General features: G+C 36.8%; 1 protein-coding gene across 9 annotated transcripts in view; it reads right to left on the reverse strand.

Annotated features, from left to right (window-relative positions):
• Positions 1 to 21,054, reverse strand: part of SENP6 (SUMO specific peptidase 6) — a 93,339-nt gene that overhangs the window by 28,815 nt on the left and 43,470 nt on the right. For 4 of the 9 annotated variants that reach the window (XM_066994656.1, XM_013172135.3, XM_048050435.2 and 1 more), the window contains 6 exons: positions 18,817 to 18,918; positions 14,774 to 14,794; positions 6,953 to 7,023; positions 5,645 to 5,784; positions 2,224 to 2,626; positions 874 to 1,106 (listed from right to left, as the gene is read on the reverse strand). In XM_066994656.1, coding sequence (XP_066850757.1) covers positions 874 to 1,106; positions 2,224 to 2,626; positions 5,645 to 5,784; positions 6,953 to 7,023; positions 14,774 to 14,794; positions 18,817 to 18,918 — 970 coding nt within the window. The remainder of the gene's footprint in view (positions 1 to 873; positions 1,107 to 2,223; positions 2,627 to 5,644; positions 5,785 to 6,952; positions 7,024 to 14,773; positions 14,795 to 18,816; positions 18,919 to 21,054) is intronic. The other 5 variants (XM_066994658.1, XM_066994661.1, XM_066994660.1 and 2 more) reach the window with 3 other exon arrangements.

Consider the following 21,054-nt stretch of genomic DNA (forward strand, 5'->3'; position numbering starts at 1 on the left):
CACAGTTATACTGATGACAATCTGTACACCATATTATACACACACCATTTCATTAATTATGGTACTAGAATGTTGGCTTTTTAATCTCAACCTAGCATGAAGGTTTTGACATCCTTTAGCGTTCTACCTCAGAAAAAAAAAATTTGAGACTGGAAATCTAATCAAATACTCTTGTTGGACTGAATTCTCAAGAGTGGAACTGGACAAGTGAACCAAGAATCATTTTAATCAGTAGTATTAATTCAACAATTGTCACAGGGCATTTGTTCTTCCTGTTGGCTCACTATTGAGGTAGTTAAGTTTTTAACATACCGTGAAAGCTGTCCCCTTTGACAGCACTTAAGGAGTCTGCTCATGGTGCATTTTTTTTGTCTTTGTTTATCCAATTCTTGCAGTAGTGCTCAACTAAAAAACAAAAGCCCCACCATGAAATCCTTCAAGTAAGTGCTATTAACTGGGACAGTTGTCAAAGTATTTTAATTGTAAAAAAAAAATTGTAAAAAAATTGCTCCCAACGTTTCTTTTTCATCTTTAACTTCCTATGTCCAAAGTCTCACCAAGAAACAGCTAGTACTGATGTTTTTCTGCAAACTAAGATGGCCCTTCATTTTCACAGAGGTACCCAATACAGAATCAAAGAGCATGCATTCAACACAGAAACATCTATGTTAAAAGCATAATTCAAATATTATGAATTCTTGAAAAAATTTAACAAATTTTCTTATGTTTCCAGTGTTATATAAGCAGAGATATTATTTGAGCTGATAAATAAGCAATCAAATAGAGCCTATGTACAACAATGCAAGACAAACCTTTACATTTCCCGTTTATGATTTGATTTTTGTTTTCTTTAAACAAAGTATGAAATAGTACCTGATCTTTCATTCTTGCTTTTCTTGGTAGTGTGACTGCAATTTCTGTTTCTGTTGTAATACTACCTATTCTCTGTTCTATTCCACAACTGTTTTCCTTTAATGCTGCTTCCACCTTTCCTGTAGAAGGAGCTGGGGAGGAGCGGGCTGAATCTGCAGGACGAGGTGAAATGCTTTCCATTCTCCTAGTGCTGCCACTATCCTCCTCCTCATCATCATCACTAGACAAAACAACTAAACAGAAAATATTAAATTCTCAACCACTACATTTTTCTTAACAGAAATTTCTTTGCAAGCAATAGCTTAGAAGTAATTTATGTAGTTGTCCTGCAGTATCAAAAACAGTCCACATTTATCATTATATTACACTTTTATTAATATTTATTTGTAATCTGTTCACAGGTGCTCTCTCCCTCACTTATTTCCCATAACTAGCTGTACGAGAAACGTGTATCATCAGTTTCCCTCTAGACACAGAAATGAAGTCATCCATGCCCTATTTCAACAAAAAACCGACAGTGAACAATACAGCTTAAGTCTAACTTAAGCCCCTCTTTGCTGAAGAGCTTATTTTTTAAAAGGTTATGTAACACAGGTAATGTAAAGAAAAACTGACCAGAGAAGTTATAACTTAAGTTGTCCAAATCAGTAAAATACAAAATGGTCTAATAAACTAAGCACAGAACTAGAACCATAATTTCCAAATTCCACTTCCTGTCTGCTTATCAATTAATGTGAGTTCACGCAGATAAAGTAACAAGTATTAACATTTTATACAGAACGAAGTTTCAGTAAATGAGAAAACCTGGACAGTGTTCATATCTATAGCTCAGAAGAAAAAGAGAAGGAATGAGTAAAAATAGAAAAAAAATGGAAAAAATACGTTAAAGACTGTTTTCTTCATGGGAATGGATGACAACTCTGCTAAGAATGCTTTTTAGAAAAAGTGTAAAGTTTAAGTCTTTAAAAAAAAAAAACAGTTTTTTTTTTCCCCGGTGTTCACCTTTCTCAAAGAGTACCTCACAAAATGACATATGACAATCCTCCCTCCTATAAAACTTCTGTAAATTTTTAACAATTAAGAAATACAACCTGTTACAGTATAGGAAGATGAATACCATTTGCACTTTGCCTGACAAGCAGCTGGTTGTCTGTAATTCCTCTGGCATAAAACCACAATTAACACATATGACAAAAGACATTAAAAAATATGTTATGTCCCCACCCCAAAAACATACCCACAAAAAAATTCCAGGCAAAAGTAAATAACATAAGCTTGTGTGGAAGGTTTCTTCATTACAGGATGTTCTGCATTTTCATTTTATGGCTATATTCATGAAATGATACTTACTTGGATCATTTAGTTCAGATGGTCTTGTACTCCTCTGTCTTAAGCTTCCTGTAATTTTAGTATTTTTTGTCCCAGTTATAAGACCAACTTTTCCATTCTGTCGTAACATAGAATGTCCTACAACTTCATTACCCAGTAGAATATCCGCTGGACCTTTCCCGACAGCAGAACTATAAAACTTCTTTGTGTTGAACCCTGTACCTGAAGATTTTTGCCCCGTTGAATTCTGGTGTATTGAAGAACGTGATAAAGGTCCCATAGATTCACCTAATGTTCCAGTTTGTCTGGAGACTTTTTGCAAATCCTTAAGAGAAACATTTTCACAATGTCGGCATTTGGTCTGGTTTTCATTTGCCCGCCCACAATTTGGGCAATCAGTAGAATAATCAATTGGTTCCAAAAGCTAGAAAAGAAGAAGGAAGGAAAAAACAAACCCTAATCAGTAACTAAGATCAACAAAGATATCATTTCCAAAGTTTGCATTTAATTTCTGTTCAGAATGAAAATTGACAACAGTATATTAGCAGTTACAGTAAACACTCAAAGCAAATGTTAAAATTCAGTTATATTTTCTTCATTTAAAAATTTGGCAATGTGGCAATTTTTAACAAGATAATGTTCAGCAGTTCAGACTTATCTTTTTTCTTTCTGTATTAAAAGGTTGCACCCTGCTTATATGTATCAGCATCATAGTTCATATGTAACATCATCAGCAAGAAGGTCTAGTTACATCATTTCTGTAAAAATAGTTACATTGGACAAAAATAAAGTAACCTGAGGATCAACAGAGCAATGCTAAGAACTAGAAGCAGTCTCCTCAATCATTAAGTTCATATGTCTTCCCAAGACATCTTCTAATGGCCTTGCAAACCATATAGAAAATCACTCCTCTAAAAAACTTGAAGAAAATGAAATACATTGATCTACAGTCCAGTATCACAGAAGAGAAAACAGGACTTGAGGAAAAGGTGTTTCCCAGACTTTCTAGAGGAAACAGGCTACAAAAAAGGAGACTGTATCATTATTACTGCAAAGAGATGGGTTTTGTTTCTCTCACATCTACTACAGCCTACTTAATTAAAAGTAATAAAGAGTATTACCTATTGAGTGCGAAACTTGGACTTCCATGTCTAAGTGTATTTGATAGTAACATGTAAGCTACTGAGTATCTCCTGAACTGAATACGGGACACCCCTAGAACTGAAATTTAATGTACATTATTGTCTCCTGCAGCACTGAGGTCAAATGACACTTTCAGAAGCTCACTCTACTGTGAACTATGGAAGACGCTAACCTTCTAAAAGCCACAACAAATTTGTGAACCTGTTTTCAAAACATATCTACTACAATTTGCATACCCCATCCCCAGCCATGAACAACAATAAAGAGGATTTCCTGAGGTGTAGGGTCCTCATTTTTAAAAGCAAGACAAAAAAAAGTTATAGAAAGAGAACATATTATTTTCCACAACATTTCTGCAATTTAACAAAGCTACATATACCACAGCAAAACAGATGAAAAAAAAGTATAAAAAGCCTATCAGACCTTTAAATATGAGTAGTAGGATAACATAGCAAGTGACAGGAGTATCAGCGCTGTGTCTCAATGCTGAGTTACAGAATGTACCTTTTACAGAGATACAGTTGATCACATGGAAGAATTTCAATCAGACATGAAAATATTCAAAGCCTATCATACCTCAAAGACCTTAAGTACAGAATAACTGCAGTCCTCCGCCTCAAGCACAAACCGAAAATAGAATATAAATTCCCTTCCATGGTTTGAGAGCAGGCATTCTGATGGTAGGGGTAGCCATGTTTAATTCCAAAGGACATATGCTTTTTATTTTTAAGCTGGACTTTGAGTAACTACTTAAGCAGGTGAGTTCTACCTAATGTATCTTGTATCTGCTTCATGACTTGAATAATATATCATATGCAAAATACAAATATTCTATGACTGCCCTATGTAAGTTTTAGCATCCAAAGCTTTTGTTTTTCACTGAGTACATACGAAACGCAATCCTCCCTCCTATAAAACTTCTGTAAATTTTTAACAATTAAGAAATACAACCTGTTACAGTATAGGAAGATGAATACCATTTGCACTTTGCCTGACAAGCAGCTGGTTGTCTGTAATTCCTCTGGCATAAAACCACAATTAACACATTTGAATTGTTCAAAGGTTCCATAAACACCTATATGGATCATCTACATACTGTCGCAGTGCATGCTTCACTAAAAAGCATATGGTTCACAACAAATGCATAAAACACTGTTAAAGGACTGAATTGATTTAAGGCAAAAGATTAAACTCTTAACCTGTTTAAAAAGAAACAAAGATTTCTGCTAATAAAATCAGTTGCAGCATGATTTCTTTTGGTTTTTCATATTCATCTATGAATTTGTAATTTATAGCAATATAATTATCCCCTTAATATGTCCATAACCATACTTTCTCCCCTCTAATCAGCTATTAAGCTGCTGAAAAGTTATGTTTCTACTCAAAACACAAAGCTCAGATTAACACAATAGGTCCTATATCCAGAAAGTGTATCCACAAACTATGCAACCTTACCGAATCATAACTTTCCTAGGGGAAAGGAGTAAAAGTTCATCCAGCCCTGTGTTGTACTTTTAACAGCGGCTCGTTGAGAGCACAGGGAACAAAGTAAGGACATATCCCCCTAACTTTAAGTAATCAGCAATTTAGGCACTTATCAGAGGTTGAACTTAAATGTAACTGTTTGACAAAATTTGTGAGGCTATATCATTGTTGATCTCTTTTTGCAATCTCCTAATACACTCTGATTAGTAACATGTTTTTTTCTCATTTTTAAGCTTACTGTTTGAACATTTTACTGCAAGCACTCATGGGAGAAAGTACCAGATGTAATTATTAAATTTTGTTTACAAGTGAAACCTGTCCTGTGGTTTTGGAAATGAAATCAAGATCTTGAAACAATGTAATGAAGTCTAACGCTTTTTCCATCAGGGAGATAGAGAACAGTTTCTTGCAGCACTGTGGTCAGCTACACATCGTCTGGCTCAAGGACACTAACCTTATTAATGTAAGTACTGAAAATTATGCATTTTTGTATTAAATAAATTCCATCAAAGTGTGAAATATTATTCCTCTACTTCATAGATAGCAAACCAAAGGTGTCACTTCCTGGTTTATCCCAATAAGCATGGATCAGATTCCCCAATCAATTTAAACACAGGCTCTTCTGCTTTCCAGTGCATCATCTGTTTGTTCAATTCACAAAATACGTATTTCACAGTTGGCATCAGTATTAACACAAATATCTGCACTGCCATAACTTTTTTTAGTTTAAATGTTTACATTCTTCTCCCAACTAGAAGGATTTTTAGAACAGTTAAACTTAAAAAAAAAAAAAAAAAAAAAACACACAGCCCACCTTTAACTGGGTTAAGCCTTTTTTTGTAGAAGAAGATAGGGACAAGTCAGACTGGTATGAATTGCAGTGACGTTTCTGTTGCACCTTTCTTTTAATTTCAGATTCCGATTCCGACTCTTCTGTGTTTTCCATTATACTGTCTAAGAGGAAAAAAAAAAAACAAACATTAACAAGAAATGTCTGCTCAGATGCAATTATGGTCAACTTACTTCTTTACAAACACTAATCTGAACTTTTTTTTTTTTTAACATGCAACAAACTATACCGTTTCATTCACATTAAGAAGTGTCTTATGACTTGCTGTATAAATAAAAAAAATCCCTAAAATAATACTTAAGATTTTGTTTGATTACTACTATTTTTGCGTCTCTTGGTTACAATTTCTAGTTTCACATCTTCAGAGGAGACTTTGGCCTCGCAGAGTCTCAAGGCCAAAGTCTCTCTTTGGCCTTAGCGGAGACTTTATGACAACTAGAATGAAGCCTTTGCTACTGAAAGGAGGTGAGGATCTGCTAGATGCTGCTGCTGGTAATTTTCACGAAAAGATTGCTGGTGAATGAATCCAGAACAATTGAAAGTATTTTGCATAATTTAGGATTTATTCCATCAGCGCAAGACTCAGCAGTACACTGAACTATACCACCATATCTTGTTTTATATTGGGGCGTTAATTTAAATACTAGAAGAGCACAGGAACAAAGAAACACACCCTCTATTTAAACTAACAGTGTACAGAGTGAGATCTCCTTATAAAAGGGGCTTTTTAGTATGTTGTACAACAGTGCCTTATATTTCAATTTAATGCAAAAATGCCAGTTAGACTCACTAGTTTAATTACAGTCTCCATCCTGGAACTTTTTTTAAAGGCTACAATTTTAACATATATGAACATAAATATTTTTCAATACGTGCAGATAGTCTTGCTGGTTCACAGACTACCTGTATCAGTACTGACAAATCTGAAATGAACATCATTAGTTCTGGACCCAACAATTTTATTACTCTAAATTTTCCCAGTTCCACTTGTATTTAAAATAACTGACGCCTAATTTAAAGTTTATTATAGGATTAGTGAACAGGTTGCAAAAATCTGTCAAAAAAAAAGTCTTCCTTGCACAAACCTGTATAAAACTACAATAATATTATATAAGGATAGATATACTAAAGGTTACTCAAAGGTTGGCAACATACTTGCCCATAGCAGCGATAGGAAAACAAACAAACAAACAAACAAACAAACAACAACAAAAAAAACCCCACACCTCTGCTTAAAATACATGAGAATTCTAAAATTCTTAGATAACTTACCCACTCCTTGAGGTCGTGGTAACCTAATGTGATCTGCTTCTACTTTCTGAAGCTGAGGGGGATATTCTTTTCTGGAAAATAAATTAGATATAGTTGTTCTTTCAACTGAGACCATTGTATTTTTGCCACAATTACAGATGGAAAAATAAATCTGAACTGCACCTTAAAGTTATGAATAAATAACATCTCCTCTAACATGCTATGTGTACACTTAAAAAAAATCATCAGAATGCTAGCAACTGCTACAGTAAAGGTCTTAGAAGTGTTTCTGATCTAAATCCTTTTTCACAATAATCAATAGTTTTTAAGTCTTACTTTCAGACCAAAGTCTTCAAGGACTGTATCTCCTCCTCCATATTCATGAAGTATAACATAGATACTTTAAAAATCCAAAAATAGAAACAACTATTACTTTAACAATATTAGATTCCACATCTTAAACTCCACAACATAAAAAAAAGACGAGAAAATGCGAAAGAGAGGAAAGACATCTGATGTCAAAAATTGCGTGGCCAAAAAATAAAAAGAACGCAAGTGAAGAAACAACTCATATCTTTGTTTAAGAAAATAACATTATGCAGACAAATTAGTTGGTAAGAAAACTTGAGTTGGTATAATTTGCATAATTTATCACATATTTGTTCATATTAAGCATTATCATTTTGAGTCTCCTAAAAGATATTTTCAATTTACACAAAAGCATGGCAAATCAAATTAAGATTCCTGATACTGCATCCGTTACTGTTAATGGCAGTTGTCCTTCTCTGCTCTTACTCTAATCTGCAGCTGTAGGTTACTGTTAGAACATGACATGACATGCACCTGAAACACAGGAAGCGTTGTCTACAACTTCAGCAGAAACTGCTTTTATTGCCAAGTTAAGTCAGTGCTCTGGGTTGCAAATGGGTCACATGCATCCCATAATACCATCTCTGAATACAAGGACAAAAATCAGCACCAAAGGGAGCAAAGTAAACAGCTGTAGGCAGTAACATCTCAGACAAGCACAGCTAAATCTTTAGGGCCCACCTGACAATGATTCAGCTATGGCTGAAACAGATTTCAAAACGAGGAATAAATCTTTATTTGTTTCAGCAAATAATGTCTTACTGCAGCAGAATGTCAAGACCTTTGAATATCCTGCATTTCTAGCTAATACTTTTCAGGGCCTCCCACACTTTATTATTAACATCTTTGGAACAAGATTATCCTACAATGCCTTTTAGGGTTCTTCTTACCAAATCTGGCCCTCTAAATTTATTAACCCTGTACTAAACACAAACAAGTTTTACTGTGCTGAAGAGCTGCACCATGCAGAAAAACTTAGGGAAAAAAAAGGTTCAAAAACAAGCGTACAGTACTTTACTGTTAGTGCCCACAAGCATACTACAGATTAGATTGATTCGTTATTGCGTCAAATGCATTTCTGAAACAATCCTGCTCCTACACAAGTTTTGTGTTTTGTTTTTTTTTTTTTAACCAGCTCTACATATAAACTGCACCACAATCAGAAACTCGACATGAGTGTTTGTTCATAAATTATTCGAGTTTTTTAATATTTTCATTAAAAGTTCAAATTGAGAAGGGATTACTTGAAAGGTAAAATTGGGGGAAATGTAAGGCAGAGCGCAAACTAAGCATTATATAACAAGAAGCTGTTACTACCAAATCCAATGATAAAAACACCATACTAAAGGGTAGGAAAAAAAAACACATTATTACAGGAGATATAAAAAATACACGAGGACTAGCATTAAATGAGTATCTTGCTTCTCCAACAGTAAAAGACTTTTATTCATGCTCACAAGGAACTGGTTACATCCAACTACACGTTAGGAAAAATTCTCTTAATCATCCAACATTAGGCACCTGAGAGCACTCCCATAACCCTATGCAACCAAGACAAAAGTTGACCAAGACTAAAGGAAGGGTGAGAGACAATTTAGCAGTTAATATTGCAACAAATAATTAATCATTTCTTAAACAACGCCACTAGCATTTAAATAAATGTTAAATGCATTATGAATATGTTAATTACATTAATCACTGGAAATCTGCAAACATATTAAGGCTTTTATTTCTACTGTTTTTAAATAATGCTTGTTCAGAATTTTTACTCATAAGTAAAACCTAGAAGACCAGACTGTCTTTCACCTCAGAAAAGCCCTCATCATGCTGCCAGTCTCAAGCTTTCTCCGTAACAGAGTGCTCAGCCTCAAGCAAGGCCTTACTTGTATTATTTTGTTGAGCTTCATAAATTCCTGTAACTCAGACATTTGCAAACAAGACGTACATCTCTCAGTTAATCTTCTTAGCAAGAATCAGCTGGAATGTTAAACTGGAGTTCTTACGTCTCATGATTTAATTATCATTAGAATCATAGGCTTGGGTTGGAAGGGCCTTTAAAGATAATCTGTTCCAACCCCCCTGCCATGGGCAGGGACACCTCCCACCAGACCAGGTTGCCCAAAGCCCCATCCAGCCTGGCCTTGAACACCTGCAGGGATGGGGCATCCACAGCTTCTCTGGGCAACCTGTGCCAGGGCCTCACCACCCTTCTCCAGGCGGGGTCTCACAGGGGCAGAGTAGAGGCGGACAATCACCTCCCTCGATCTGCTGGCCATGCTTCTTTTGATGCGGCTCAGGAAACAACTGGCTTTCCAGGCTGCAAATGCACACTGCCAGCTCGCATCCAATGTTTCATCCACCAGCATACCCTAAGTCCTTCTCTGCAGGGCCGCTCTCCATCCCATTCCTCACCCAGCCTGTAATCATATTGGGGACTGCACCAACCCAGGTGCAGGACCTTGCACTTGGCCTTGCTGAACACTTCATGAGGCTCACAGAGACCCACCTCCCAAGCCTCCCTCACGGTCCCTCTGGATGGCAGCCCTTCTCCCTCAAGCCTATCAACTACACCTCCTCGCTTGGTGTTATCTGCGAAGTTGCTGAGGGTGCACTCAATCCCACCGTCTCACTGAAGATACAGAATAGTGCCAGTCCCAGCATGAACCCTTGAGGGATGCCACTTGCCAGTGGACATTGTGTTGTTGACTAACTCTCTGGACACGGCCAGCCAGACAACTCTGTCCCTCTAACAGTCCACCCTCCGGCCCAACATCCCTCCAATGCAGTGGCAAGGACATTGTAGGAGAACAGTATCAAAGGTCTTACAGAAGTCCAGGCAGATGACATCAGTAGCTCTTCCTTTGTCCACAGAGCAGTTGCTCCGTTACCAAAGGTCACTAGATTAGTCAAGCACAATTTGCACATGGTGAAGCCCTGTTGGCTGTCTCTAATCAACTCCCTTGTCTTCCGTATGTTTCAACATGACTTCCAGAAGGATCTGTTCTGTGACCTTACTGGGCACTGAGGTGAGCCTGACTAGTCAGTAGTTCCCAGCGTACTCCTTATTACTCAGCCAGAAAATTGTATACTTATACTCAGCCATGCTAATCTCCTGCCCTCCTTGTCAGATTTCTTATACACAGAAATAAGAGAGCTCTTGCGCTCTAAGAAAAACATCCTTAAGCGCCCTGCCTGCTGTATTCTGCTCCTTTACCCCTGACGGCAGTTTCCCAGGGAGTCCCACCCACTAATTCCTTGAACAACTGCAAGATCGCTCTCCTAAAACTCAGGGTCTTGACTTTACTCTTTACCTGACCCATAGCCCTCAGGATCACGAATTCCACCACAGCCCGGGCTGTCACCAATCTTGACCTCTCTAATTAGTTCTCCTGTGTTGGTAAACAACCAGTCCAGTAGCACTTCTCTGACTGGGCTATCACCTGGATTAAGAAATTATCCTCAATGCACTCCAAGAGCCTCCTGGACTGCTTACAGCTTGCCGTGCTGCTTTTCCAGCCGGTACAAGAGTGACTGAAGTCCCCCAACAGGATCAGAGCCTCCATGATGTTTCTTGTAGTTGAATTAAGAACGCTCGGTCAACAAGCTCCCCTTTGTCAGGTGACTTGTAGTAAACACCAACCATGAGGTTTCCTTTGTTGGCTTGGCCCCTTATTTTTACCCATAAGCTCTCAACCTGTTGTTACAGCTCTGTGCAGTCAATCTATTTTTCTACACAGAGAACAACTCCCCAACTCTGCTTTCCTTGCCTGTCTCTTCTGAACAGTTTAAAGCCAATGTCTGCAGTGCTCCAAATGTGATTCATCCCACCATTGGGAAAACCAAGTTTCATTAATAGCAATTAGACCATAGCTTTCTAGGTGCACAGTGGCTTCCAACTACTCCTATTTATTACCTAAGCTATGTGCACTGGCAAAGAGAGACTTCAGCTGGCCTACTGATGTATCACCTCTTTAGAGGAACACATGCTAATTCTCTTGAGGCATTTCACAGGTGTTTCCTTGTTGACTCTGAACACATCAACAACCCCTGGCTGTTCTGTAATTCAAAACTCCATCCCCTTCCCCATCAAGTCCAGCTTAAAGCTCTCGCTGTAAGTTTGGCCAGCTTGTTGGCAAATACCCTCTTGCCCCACTTGGTCAGATGAATCCCATGAGCTGCTCCCAACAGACCTGGCTTCTCAAAGGTAGATCCATGACCACAGAAGCCAAAAAGACCAGTGACAACACCAGCCAGATACGACTGTCTTCCCACGTTAAAGACATCATGCAATCTATCACTTCAACGTAAACAGTAAGTAGTTCTCATTCTTGAATCTAAAAAGCGACTTCAGTTCTGCAGCATCCAACTTCATGGTGGGAATGAATACTCCTACTTCTCCGATGTTTTCTAATTATTCATTAACTTGCTCATTTTACTTACAGTGAAGCAAGTATATAAATATATATATATATATATATAAAACTTGCAATTATTATTTATGGGTAAAGATTTTATAAGTGCATTATGTAATGCTCAGTTCTGGCCAGACCCACCATGTCTCTTCAATGCATCCTTCCACAATCAGTGCATGACACTCCCAGCTCAGATGACTTAACACAGACTAATAAAGAAGTCACAGAATCACCTAGGTTGGAGAAGACCTTCAAGATCACCATGTCCAACCACCAGCCTGACCCATTAAGTCCCATTACTAAACCCTGTGCCTTAGTGCCATGTCCACACATCCGAGACCACCAGCTGAAGTTAACAGCTCCAAGTCAGCTGAGACTATCCAAAACAGTTTAACTCGTTCCACAATTCAAGATCAGGTTTGAAGTCACTTGTTTCCAATGCAAAGCAAAGACAATTATAATTCAACTGTAAATTTAATCTAAGAAAAATGTTTTCTTGGAGATGGTAACAGTCCTCTCGTAAGAGCATAACAACTTGATGCTCCTCCTACCAGTTTCCTTGCACTGAAAAAAAAAAAAAAAAAAACCCACGAAAAGGCAGAGACCACCATCACAAAACTTTATAAATGGCAAAACAAAGGCTCCCTCATCAGCATGAAATTTCTAGGTGTTTGAACAGTGTCAGATCCACTGACACTTTCTACAGTACAGTTCTCAGGATACTCGACAGTTGTTATGGACACAGAAACAGAATGGAAAGCAATGCTTTAAAACAACATGCCACCTAGCTTTAAAAGGACTATTCTGGAAAAAAAAAATCTAAAAGAAAAATAAAAGATTCTTATAAAAATTAAAAAACAAAGCGCTTCAAAACTAATACCTTTTTGCTGTTAAATCCTATTAATAAAACTCAAACTCAATCTTGCACTTCAAAAAGAATAAAGAAAGGATCAAGCAGCTAAAAACATCAAGATACAAGATTATCTACGTATTGTGCTTAATAAAGAAAAAAGAAAATACAATATTGATTGCTGTTCCTGCCATCTTGCTGAATAATATATTGTAAATATTTTGTTTTTTGCCTGTTAGGTTTCCTAAAAATAGTTCTTACAAGATTTAGATTTTGCTTGAAGAGCAAGACTCTATGCTCAGAGCCTTAAATTGTTTTAGGCATCTCATTTAATCTCATCCATTATAAACAGTTTTGATTACAATACCTTTTAAGCTCACACAAGAGCTGTGTTTAATGCAGACTGGCTCTTACAGGGTATGTCTTATTCAGCCCGTTCTCACTCTGCCCCACTCTGCTAATACTTAGGAGGTATACCATAGCACGCAGGTTGTTGGTTTCAAAATCGTTACACAAAAACAGAGTAAGGCATGATAAAACAGGAATCACCAAGCTACAGAGGTATGATTTACCTTTAGCATGTCTCACAGGAAAAGTGGGGTACCAAGGGCCAGGTTGGATGAGACTTTGGGCAACCTGGTCTAGTGGAAGGTGTCCCTGCCCATGGTGGGGGGGGTGGAATTAGAGGGTCTTTAAGGTCCCTTCCAACCCATACCATTCTGTGATTCTATGAAAGAGAGAAGCAGCAGCATACGAGTTGGATTTTTAGTATGCAGGTCAGTAGACCTATTTGGCCCAGAAAGTCAAGGGTTGCAGCTGTGCTTATCATGATGGTAATGATTAAATCTAAATTTAGCAACTCCTGTGTACATTACTTTCCCCTGATAAGACAGCAACGAAGGAAAAACAGATGTATCTAACTGTACTGGACTAAGAAGAACTCGGTGTCCCCAGGGGAAAATTAAGATCACCAGTACACTCAGCCCTAGTTTTCCTAGGGCATGAAGTACCAAATTACAAGCATTAAGAACCAAATGGTTAATTAGTAACATAAATGCAACACAACGAACAACAAGAAAATATGCATAAACTCAAAGCCAGGGCAGCGAGAGGATAATCAAATCCCTTAATGGCTCAAGCCAGCATCAGGGAAGTTCAGACTAGGCATTAGGAAAAACTTCTTTACTGAGAGTGTAGCTAGACCCTGGAACAGGCTTCCTAGAGAGGTGGTCGATTCCCCGTGCCTGCCCATGTTTAAGAGGCATCTTCCAACTGGAATTATTCTACTCTATTCCTCATTAGAGGACCACAGCTCTAAGGTCTCTTAAGAAACAACAAAGGCAGTTAAACAGAAAGGTTTGGTTTTACTGCTAAATTTGAAATAAATCTACACAATCCTGAATTCATAAAGAACAACTCTATATTAGATTTCTGTGTTACACTGTTATTGGATAAACATTATATAGACATTTTAAACAATTCAACCCGGTATCAAGCGTAGCATGCTGCCAAAACCACATACATAAATAGGATATTAAAAAAAATCAAATTGTCATTATCAACCAAACATTTACACTAACCTATAAATGTAACCTATATCAAAAGAAAAACAAAGGTACGGTATTTCATACTGCTAGAAAAACACTAACATCAGTAAAACATGCAAAATGAGTGACAAACAAGCCTTACAGTATGTCTGTTCGTGCTGTGTATTTTCTGTTAATTGCTTTAACAGAATGTACACAGTAATACAATAAAAACCTTTAATGCTATTCAAACCAAGCTGAGATGATACAGTAAAAGCTGTTAAGACAACCAACTAAGATATGCTTCAGAACCATTCTATTACACAAATCTCTTGCTCTCCAAAGAGTTAGCAGTGAATTCTTAAATTTCAGCCAAAGTTAATTTATCTATTTGCACACTGGAGATATCTCTATCTAGTCAGCTAGCTATGTACAGACACATAGAGTAATTTCCAGTGGAAATGTACCCAAGGTTCACATTAATGTGGCATTATTTAGAGATGGATGTAAAGGTTTGTTTTATGGTCCATTTATTCTCTTTTACCAAAAACACAGAACAAAACAAACAACCCCCCTCGCACACGAGAGGATACGATTGACTGGATTGATTATTCTTTAACTAGCATTGATACAGCACTCATTCAGTTCATTTTCTTAATGCTCATTGCATCAACAGTAAGCTTACCTTTCCTTTCGGTCCAGATTGCTTAAAATATGAAAAAAGAAAAAAAAACATAAGATGCAAAGCTCCACATGTGTTGCACACATCACTAAATTCAAAAGTTATTAGATAAAAGCTGTAACTGTTTCATTGTCTCTGGCACTCACTGCACTAGCTGTCAAAAGAGTATTATTATTATTATGCACAGCATTTTTGCAACATTATAAATACACAAACATTACTTCACAGATAGCAAAGGTCAATGGGCTAAATAAATACTACATTGCTTTGCCTCAGAACTTCTCAGTGTGTAAAATTTGATTAATTGTCAACAAATTCTGCAAAAAAACAAAGCATCAAAGTTTACACAATACTCAGGATTCTGGGAAGAGAGTAAAAGGAATTCAAAACTGAATTTGAACATGTCAACTTAGGGTATGGGATATTCAGTCAATATTGCAGGAAAGTGGTAAAAATTGCTTACAGCTGGATCTGGCCTTTACAAACAATAAAGGTCACATTTGGGTGGGTCACATCTGAGTTTATGAATGCAGTCAGATCCAAAACACTTCGACATGGAGCAATAGCCAGTATCTGTGTATCCCTGGTAGAGTTAATCCATAGCTTAGATTAACTGTCTACAAATATGGCAGAGTTACAACTAAGAATGATAAATTTTAATGCTAAAGAAACTTAAAGATGGCAAAAATCCAGAATGCCCAGTCATCACCCTAAATGCCTCGCTTGCTTGTTTTAAAATCCTGTATTAATGTAATGCACTGAAAAGAATTCTCACTTTTGCATCTCAAAAGGATTTAGAGACGAGAATCCTTGATAGAGCCAGGAATTATAACAAGCAATGTCCGTCCAAATTGCTTCATGCAGCTCATGCAGTAAGATTTGTTAGACATGCTGTACATAACACGCTATTCCAATGCCAAGTCTTAGAGAAAAGTCAGTCAATAGCATAGGATAGGACTGAGTGCTCATTAAATAAAGCAACATTGAACCACAACATTAGGCTAAGCTGTATCTGAAAATCTCTTGCATCAGAAGTGAATAAATTTCAACTTAATCCCCAGATTCCACTGAAAAACCATGGGTAGTATTTATCAAAATATTGTTTTGAAATGACCAATTTTGTTGTATTGAAATAATATATTTTAAATATCAGTGCAACAGATATTCAGCCAGAATTTAAATTAACATGCATGTGCAGCAAAGTCAAAAAAAGAGATGAGGAACACAGCATACATCACAAGCTCCAAATTCAACTTGATGGATTTTCATAATTAGGTTGCCCCATGTGTCACCACCCCCTCTCAAAGAACCATGTATAAATAAGTCTGCGTCTCTGCCACTAATGTTGCAATCTACTCAGAAGTAATTTGTGTTTTTAATTTTATTTATGCTTTCAATAATCCACTACAGACTTAAGAACATTATGTTAGGTTTGTTAAAATTATTTTCCCCATTGTAACTGATCAACATTTCATAAAAAAATTCTACAAATGCAAACAAGGTAACAGAACACAACTTTGCACTGGCTAAAATTTGTACAGGAAAACAAACAAACAAAAGACCCTTAGAACTCAGTTTCCATGTAACCACCTTTCTTTGTCTGGAAATTCCTAGAATTTTATTCTTGGTTTACCACATCTTCTGCACACACTCCTTTCTTTATGAGGACTTTTTTTTTCCTAACAATGATAGTCTCCTGATTCATAAATCTACATTTTTCACATCAAGCTGCATTGAGACCCACCCCCACCTCCTAAGGGAAGAAAAAAAGACAAAGAAGCATGCCATGAGGTCACGTTCTGTTAATTTTCAATCCACTAACTCATAAACAGATTTAGAAGCTTTTAAAGAGTAGTCAGATGAGTCAACTGGCAAAAGATACTGGCATTAAATATCCTTCGCAAAATTCCTCTGAAAAGCTAACCCTTAAATTCTAAAGACCAATCAGTCAAGTCACGTTGGTTCTTTTTATGACTATTTCTCACCTCTGAAACTTCAAAAATATTCTGACCCTAAGAAGTAACTGTGTGTTGTTAATGGTAATGAAGTAAAACAACAACCGTAAAAGAAAAATTTTTAGAAACATTCAACAGGACTATGAACCAATTACTTCATGCAATATTCAGCTTGCTTACATTATGCATTAGTTTTCTTTCTGCAAGTCACACATGCAAAGTCACTACTTTTTTTTTTCTCCACATTATATTATAGGCTTATAAAGAAGCAAGTCTCATAGGTGATAAACAGCAAACAGGCAAGTCAAATGTCCCCTGAAGATTAAAATCAAGGTACTATGGCCAGATTCAGCCCTCCTAAATTTAGGCAATGGATTGAGCTGCCCAAGCTAGTAAATGGCCATGTACCATCTTTCAACAACGATGGAAAAAAAAAAAAGGGCACTACTCGGAAATCTGAGTGGACTTTGTTGCATGCTGAAGATGCCTAAAGGACATAACTAGGTAAGATGGATCCACATCTGTAAGTGGTTTCAAAGAACCATCTCACAACTAAGTTTAATAGAGTACACTAACATTAAGGGCAACGTTCAGAGATCCAAGAAAGAGCTGTCTCAGACGGTTTTCTGCTTACTTTGAATAACCTGAATTAGCTTTTATCTCTTAGAATTAAGAAAAAAAGGAAAAAAAAAGAGAAAAAAAGAAGGGAAATAGAGAAAAAAAGAAGGGAAAGGTAATGACATGCTTTCCCAACGCTTTCCTAAGGGAACATTAAACAGCTTTTCTAAGAAATATAGATATAAATATTTCTATATTTGTATATATAGAAATACAGATACAGAAATTCTTCTGTATATAAGAAAAAAAGAGGCTGGTTCAGCCCAAACTATACTGGCTACATAAACATTGCCTTTTAGTTTTTATTCCTGGGAAAAGCTCTGCCAATCCTCTTCAGTCACCCTCGCCTCACAGTGATGTTAAGGAATAAAGAAAAGCAAGATCCTTGCTACTGCATCCACTATTACTAAAAGGAAGAAAATGTCCATGCTATTTTCCATTTACAAATCACAGCAGACTTTGAAATGGATGGAGGCAACAATGGTGTAGGTCAGAGACAGAACTGTAAAATCCATTTTCAGTTTGCTTCCTCAATGCCAGATTACCATAATACATATATGGATCGCATCATTCATTCACGTTAGTACATAGGCTTTGTTATTCTGAAGACAGCCACGAAGATGATGGAAATCGGACGAAAATTAGGATAATGCCTACATATGATCCCACCACTTCCAAAAAATCTACACACACACCACACACACATACAAAAAAAAAGAAAAAAAAAAAGTGGGGCAGAAAAAGAGGTTACAAAATGCTGACAAGCCAGTGGAAATCCATGAAATGCATACAGCTCTGAATGGACAAATTTAAAAAAATACATCTTAAAGCAATGGTTAGTTCACATGTTTGTGACAACGTCTGAGTGTGAAAAGCCGGGGGGGGGAAACACCTCATATTTACCAAAGTCTGATATGCTTTTAAGTTTTCCAAACAACAAAGCTTAAATCAGCATAGCTGAGTAAATTTCCACAGTTCCACAGTTTCCTGTATTTATAAAAATCCAAAACCTCACTTCTGTGAGATGTCCCACTTTAATCATTTTATGCTGTAGTTAAAGACTACTCATTATTGTCCTATTTGTTGCTTAACCTTTAGATTAATTTTATACCAGCTGGAGTTTCTGTGAATGAGTATTTGATATTTGTTGCGAGTTACATGAAGTTCTACTGCATACTATGCCCATTTCAAAGTATTTCCTAAATATATTTCCATTAGAGCATTTTCACGCTCTCTGATTATGTCATAGTGTGCTTTAAAATCAGTGATTTCTAAGACTATATAAATCCTAAAGTTTATGAAACTTCAGTAATTGAGATCAAAGCTCATGATCAACAAGAACCATGTAATTATGTTTTCCTAAAACACTTCATAGTATAAGGTGAACGATTATGTACAAAAACAATTACGTACAAAACCAGAAAGGATTTTTACAACAGGGACATCTGGATAAACAAATCTGCTTAGTCTTACCTTTGGGCTGCTGTTTTTACTACTGTTGTCTGTGCATGAGCATGGTGAAAGCGTCTACCATGTACCACAGTTACAGGACAAGACATATTCTGAGCATTTTCACTGCAGAAGTACAGAAAAAAATGATTTAAGAAAAGACTCTACTGTATTTTCTACAGTGTCTTAGTTAGAAATCATGGTGTCCTGTTTTTTTACAGTAACAGCCACATAAAAACAAAAATCAAAGTATTTCTGAATTGGTAATATAACTTGTTAGGTTGTATTGGACAGGCATAAAAGCATTCAGTCCCTGAATAAAATAGACAAATAAGAATACACACTTTTTCCTCTCCCCCGGAAAAAAAAAAAAAAGTAAATAAAGATTTTTATTGAATTTTATCACCATCTAAAACACTGTGAACCAGCTCTCCTTTGCTCAACCTCCTCACTCCAAAAAGATACTGCCTTTCTAAAATGAATTACAATCATTTATAGTTAACTTTATGCTTCCATATACAGATTTTATTAATGTCATCAAGAAGATTTAAAGTGCGTGAGATGTGAACAGACTGAACTGTACACTCAGGAATTTCTCTAATATTATTACTCCTTGGGGAAAATAAATGCAGCAAATATACGGTGGTAAGATGACTGGTAGCTGAAACAATACACCACAGCCGAAGAAGAGTAGAAGACAAGGCTTCTCAGGTGCTCAACTATCTCAACAGGGCTCTGCACAGAGACAGCATATTCACCAATGTCATTCAGCATTTCTTTGGTTTCCTCATTTATTGCCTTTTGAGGCTTTAACCTCATTACTATATAAAACAAGTAATTCTGGAGGGATGGTTTCCCGTTATCGTCTCTTAAAAGCGTGTGCAAAGATACAATTTTCTATCCAATAAACGAGCAATGCATTAACTCCCTCGAAGACCATTAGACCCTAACAGTTAACCTGCACACTGTTACTACAGGATGCACAACACTGCATTTAAAATGTTCAAAAACTATAAAGTTTTCAACAGATAGAATGCTGATAATGCCAACTGCTTCAAATAACGGAAATGCAACATTTACATTTTGGTTGTAAAATTGCTCAGAAATTCTAACTGCATTAAATATAAGAACATGAAAAAGCATTCTGATTGATTCAAAATATTTCTTGGAAACACCATTCAGCAGAATTTCCATTCCCTCCATTTGTCCTGGGATGAACAACAAAAAAGATCTGAAGTCCCAGAATCCCCAATAAAGCTGCACATCAATTCCTAATCCTTCCTTTATACATCCCCAAAAGATGAAGGTGAGAAAATCGCTATTTTGATTTTTTTTTTAATTTCTATTTAGCTTACCCTTTTGGGAAGGCTTATATCAAATATCACAAATCAAAATTAGAAACTTTCAGAGCATTTCTGACTGATCATAGCATAACATGACTGTTATCATCTGACTGATCATAGCATAACCATGAACATAACAGAACAAGACCCATCAAAACCAACCACATGGTAAAACACCTTTCTTTAGAACATGAAGCTTAGAAACATCATTTATGTTCCGACTTAGCAGTTCAACTTCCCATAAATGAAGCTACCAGTCTCACATTCCAATCACCAACATCACAAAAGTAAACACAAACACTCATCCCACATGCTTCCAAGTCAAGACTACACAACTCCAGCTGGTCAGCCATCATCTAGACTAATTTATAGTCAACCTTCTGTTTAATGTGTTCCCCTGAGAAATAAAAAGCTGACAGCTACTTGCTTTAAATACTTGAGTGTCTCACAATTCCTCTCTGGCTTCCAGTTTCTCTCCAGGCTCTCTCTGTGAAAGAGATACTAGACGAGAAAACACAAGCAGAATGCAGGAATTTCTTCTCAAATGCTAAGGACTTACAGAGTTTAAAACAAGCAAGCAAGTCTAGAAACACACCTATTTCGTGTTTCATGATTTGTTGAATCCGAGCTTTGCCAAACTACCATGATTTGGAAACTTTAAGTCTTGTGCCTCCGCAGCACAAAAAACTGTTAAGCTGTGCTTCTGCTTTGTGCCTCACACCCAAGTGAGAAGCTCCGACAGGTCCTGGAATAGAGTATCACAGCCTGCTGGGTGATTAGATTTGAGTCAAAGCAGACTGTTCTAGATGACACACTTAAACGTTTCATATGGCATCAGATATCCTTCCAAGTAGGACAGCTGTAGAATACAATCTGCTCTATAATCCCAGTCTTCGAATAGAACATACCCAGAGCAGAC

This window comes from Anser cygnoides, chromosome 3, assembly GCF_040182565.1.
Source record: "Anser cygnoides isolate HZ-2024a breed goose chromosome 3, Taihu_goose_T2T_genome, whole genome shotgun sequence".
NCBI lineage: Eukaryota > Metazoa > Chordata > Aves > Anseriformes > Anatidae > Anser > Anser cygnoides.